This window comes from Olea europaea, chromosome 9 (genome assembly GCF_002742605.1).
Source record: "Olea europaea var. sylvestris chromosome 9, O_europaea_v1, whole genome shotgun sequence".
Lineage (NCBI taxonomy): Eukaryota > Viridiplantae > Streptophyta > Magnoliopsida > Lamiales > Oleaceae > Olea > Olea europaea.
Window position 1 is genome coordinate 4,053,478 of NC_036245.1, and position 5,113 is coordinate 4,058,590.

Consider the following 5,113-nt stretch of genomic DNA (forward strand, 5'->3'; position numbering starts at 1 on the left):
GCTATTGGGCTTTCGGGAAAGGGCATCCGCAGCGGAATTGTCACAGCCTGGTTGGTAGACTATCTCATAATCATAGCCCAATAACTTAGCCACCCACTTTTGTTGCTTTGGAGTTGCCACACAGTGCTCTAAAAAATATTCGAGACTCTTTTGATCTTTTTGAATGATAAACTTCTTTTCCAAGAGGTATGGTTGCCACGTAAGAATCACCTCTAATATAGCAAGCATTTCCTTTGCATAGGTGGACCAAGATTATTTCGTAATCCCCAAAGCTTGACTCATGAAGGCAATTGGTCTTCTCCCTTAGGATAGAACATCACCTATTCTCTCTTCTGATGCATCAGTTTCAATGGTGAATGACTCATTGAAATCTAGCATAGGAAGTATGGGAGTTGTTGTCATGGCCTCTTTGAGGGTGAGAAAAGCAGCCTCTGCCTCCTTATTCCATTCAAACTTTCCTTTCTTAAGAAGATTAGTGAGAGGGCGAACTATAACTCCATATTTCTGAACAAACTTCCTGTAATAACGTGTTAGCCCTAAAAAACCATGCAATTCAGTAATAATAGTAGGGAGGGGCCATACTACCATGGCGGCCATCTTTCCTTGGTCTACCTTAACTTCGTGGTGTGTCACAATATGGTCCAAATATTCAAGTTCTTGTTGGCAAATACACACTTGCCAGCCTTGACAAAGAACTTTTGTGAATTTAGGATTTTTAGAGTTTTTTCCACGTGTGCTAAATGCATTTCCCAAGTAGGACTAAATTAAGATATCATCAAAGAAAACCAAGATGAATTTTATGATATAAAGACTGAAAATTGTATACATAACAGCCTGAAAGGTGGAAGGGGCATTACACAACCTAAACGGCATGATCAAGTATTCATAATGGCCATTGAGCGTTCTAAAGGCAGTCTTAGAAATGTCAGGAGGGTGCATTCTTATTTGATGATATCCCACCGAAAGATCTAGCTTAGAAAAAGAAGTAGCTCTATGTAATTTATCAAGCATGTCTTCCATCGTGGGTATGCGAAAACAATCTTTAACTGTAATGGCATTGAGAGCGCGATAAGAGCACAGGTGAAGAGAAGGGACTAGTATTAGTTCTTATAATCCCCTTATTGAGCATTTCCAGTTGATAAGACATAAAATGTCATATTTTACATCCATTAATACATTCATTTTTGTAATTAATTAATGCCTAAATGTACTGAGTACCCTTATATTTGGATTTAGGTCACAATTAGATGATTATGGCATAAATTAGAGGAATGAAGTGAAGAAGGACCAAAGTGAAAGAAATCAAAAGATCAAGGACTAAATTGCAAATATTCAAAAGTTGAACCGGGAGACGAACGATGGAATGAAGATTCAAGAGTTTTAGAGGTCAAGTTGATGAAGAAAGAAGTCAAAGAGGTGAAATATAGTCGAAGTATAATCACATATCAATTTCCGATCGAAAAAGTAATGTAGCGGTTTTTAGCATGATATTGGGACCCATTTTAGACATGGTAGACGATCTAATTGGAAGATGACTTCTGAAGAAAATTTGTAGATCGTTGAGTTATCTTTTCAATACAATTTGAATCACCTCAATCGGACATTGGGAGAGAAAGTTATGACTAAAATATTGAAAGCTATACGACGGAGAAAACTGTATAACCATGCGGTCGCTCGGTTCGTTTTCCATGCAGTCGCACGGTTCCAATTAGTTTTCCATGCGGTTGCACAAACTGGTTCAGCAATTTTTGGAGTCTTTTTTATTGTTCCATGCGGTAGCATGGAAATATAGCATGCGGCCGCATGGAAGGAATTCGAGGCACGATTTTTTATTTCCTTTTTCTGTCCAACCATGTATGGAAACAAATCTTTTCACCACATAAATACCCTAATTCACCATAGAACGTGAAAGAACGCCCCCAAATCACTTTTCTCTTTTGTGCTCTAAAATTGAAGATGTTTAGCTAATTTCTCATACTTGGTCGAGGATATTGAAGCCCTGAAATCTATACAACTATGAGATCGAATTGTTGTATTAGTTTAATTCATGTTTTTGGATATTAAACATTCTTTTGCACTTATTTTCAATGATTGTTGTGTTTAATTGCTAGGATGCATACTAGTTTGTTATTCATTACAATCTGCCGCTAAGCTAAACATCAGATTCGTAATTGTTTGATTGATTTAACTCGTGAAGCAACTATGATTAGTAATTTGTTGGTTTGGAAATTATTAAATCTTAGGAAGAATGTTTGAATAGGTTAAATGCAAAACGCTTGACTTGTGTTATCTAGTTCATTGATTTCTCTAATACGTAAAGCTGTTAGTGAATTAAATCTTAGTGCTTGTCTATGGTTGTTTGATAATTAGGATTAGTTAGAAGGTCGTTGCCCTAACTAATTACACTTAAGGAGGAATAGGAAATTAATTTGAATGGTAATTATTTTTCCAACGGTGAATATTCAAAATATGAATTGATTCATACTTGCATCTATGATCAGTTATAAAATTTCGAAGGTGGATATTGACTCAGGCTCAGGTTAGTTTTTTCATTGCTTTAATCCAATTTATTAATTTGCATTGTTTTAGTTAGAATTTATTTCAACACATTCAAAACTCCCTTTTAGTTAATTTAGCATAGAAAAACACTAAGCACTCTACGTGGGATCGAGCCGTACTTCCACTACTACATTTTTTTTAAGAAGTATTGGTTTTAATTTGGTGTGCCTATGACAGCACGAACCAAAATTTAGCGCCGTTGCCGGGGAGTGATTTAGTTTATTTTTGTGCTTTTTATTTGTTTCATTAGATTTTTATTCCAAAAAAAAATTTTAATTTCGAAAATACCCAAAAAAAAAAAAAAAGTTTGCTTACATTTTTTTTTATTTGGCTTCCTTAATTGTGTATGCCCGTAACTAGATCTTCTAACCAAGGTGATTTGCAGTACGATCCGAAAATAGAAAGGACTTTGCGCAGGTTAAGGATTGACATGGCTAGGAATCAAACTTTGAAAGAGCTTGCAGCTCCAGATTTGCATCAACAACCCGCTGCATAACTTTTCCTACATTAGATGCTGCCACCTCTTTTGAATTAAAATCTGGACTAATACATCTTTTGCCTACTTTTCATGGTCTTGTAGGTGAAGATCCTCATAAGCATTTAAAGGAATTCCATGTGGTGTGCACAAGTATGAAACCCACGAGGGTAATTGAAGAACAAATCAAATTGAGAGCTTTTCCATTTTCCCTGAAGGACTCAGCTAAGGACGGGCTCTACTATCTACCATCTGGAAGTGTCACAACATGGGAGGAAATGAAGAGGTTGTTTTTGGAGAAATATTTCCTAGCTTCAAGGGTAGCAAAGAACCAAAAGGCTATTTGTGGTGTAATGCAAGACAGTAGAGAATCCTTACATGAATACTGGGAGTGTTTCAAGCGACTATGTGCAAGCTGTCCCCATCATCAAATCAGCGAACAACTTCTCATCCAGTATTTCTATGAAGGTCTTCTACCCACTGATAGGAGCATGATTGACGCTGCAAGTGGAGGAGCTTTGGTGGATAAAACTCTTGAGGGCGCGAGGAATTTGATTGCAAACATGGCGGCCAATTCTCAACAATTCGGAACTAGACTCGATACCCCCCCTAGACATGTTAATGAGGTAAATGTTTCATCTCCTGAAAAACAACTTGCGAGTCTAACTTCTCTTGCGAGTCAAATGGCTGTAGGTAATATGCAAATGACGAAGGCGCGCGGAATTTGTTCGGTGATGGGACATCCAACTGACATGTGCCCAAATCTTCAAGAAGACCCCAATGAACAAGTTAATGCAATGGGCGGCTTTCCTAGACAACTACAAAGGAATTATGATCCTTACTCCAATACCTACAACCGAGGATGGAGGGATCATCCTAACTTTAGCTACGGGAGTCAACAAGTGAATCAACTAATGCCTCCAAATCACCCAAACTTCTAGCAATACAGGCAACCATATCCTCCTAAACAACAACAGGGCCAAACTTCTAACTCAGGTATGCCTTTGGAAGATATTGTTAAGTCTCTTGCCACTAACACTTTGCAATTTCGATAGGAGACAAGGGCAAGTATTAAAAGTTTGGAGAACCAGATGGGTCAAATGGTAACCTCAATCAACAGGCTGGAAGCACAAGGTTCGGGAAAATTACCCTCTCAAACAATGGTATATCCAAAGGAAAATGTAAGTGCAATATTGTTGAGGAGTGGTAAGAATGTTGAAATTCCAAGGGCAACCTCTACATCACTGGAGCAGGAAAAGAAGAAAGATGCCACTGAAGAAAATATTGTTCCCAATGACGATGGTGCACTTAAGCGTAAGTTTCCACCCCTTTTTGAGTATAAACCAATACCCCCTTTCCCTCAGGCTTTAGCAGAATCTAGGAAAGATGAACCAAATGACGAACTTTATGAAACTTTTCGTAAATGTGAGGTAAACATTCAATTGTTAGATGCTATTAAACAAATATCTCATTATGCTAAGTTCTTCAAGGAATTGTGTACCATTAAAAGAAAACAGAAACTTAAAAGGTGTGAAAAGATAAACGTAGGTGAAAATGTCTCTGCAATCATTCAACAAACACTCCCTACAAAATGCAAAGATCCAGGCATGTTTACATCCCTTGTATGATAGGTAACACTAGATTTGAAAAGGCTTTGTTAGACTCAGGAGCTTCTATTAATGTCATACTCTATATACGCTTCTTTAAAATTTGGATCTGAATGAAACTAGCGTGGTAATTCAATTAGCTGATAAATCTAATGCTTATCCTAAGAGTGTAGTTGAGGTTGTTCTCGTGAAAATTAATGATTAGGTTTTTTTCCCCCTAACTTCTATGTGCTTGATACGGGATATAGTGATCAAACTATCCCTATTTTGCTTGGAAGACCATTCTTAAAGACATCCAAAGCTAAAATAGATTTTTATAGTGGCATGCTTACTATGGAATTTGACGATAAACTCAGTGAATTTAATATTTATGATGCCATGAAACATTCTGACGAAACTAACCTTGCTTATTCTATTAAAGTGATTGATAATTTAGAACAAGAAGTTTTAGAACCTGATGAAAAAAAGTGCA

At 37.0% G+C, this 5,113-nt stretch overlaps 1 protein-coding gene across 1 annotated transcript; it reads left to right on the top strand.

The window, feature by feature from the left end:
- Positions 1–2,493: 2,493 nt before the first annotated feature.
- On the top strand, positions 2,494–3,975 carry LOC111399835. The gene is made up of 2 exons (XM_023027328.1): positions 2,494–2,539; positions 3,140–3,975. The coding sequence occupies exons 1-2, from the start codon at positions 2,494–2,496 to the stop codon at positions 3,973–3,975; spliced, it is 882 nt and encodes a 293-aa protein (XP_022883096.1).
- The last annotated feature ends 1,138 nt before the right edge of the window (positions 3,976–5,113 follow it).

Bases quoted from the DNA above. Each gene is read 5' to 3' on its own strand.
- LOC111399835 (XM_023027328.1), top strand. From the start codon at position 2,494: ATGATCAGTTATAAAATTTCGAAGGTGGATATTGACTCAGGCTCAG. The intron at 2,540-3,139 runs GTTAGTTTTTTC...ATGGTCTTGTAG, and splicing joins GGATATTGACTCAGGCTCAG to GTGAAGATCCTCATAAGCAT.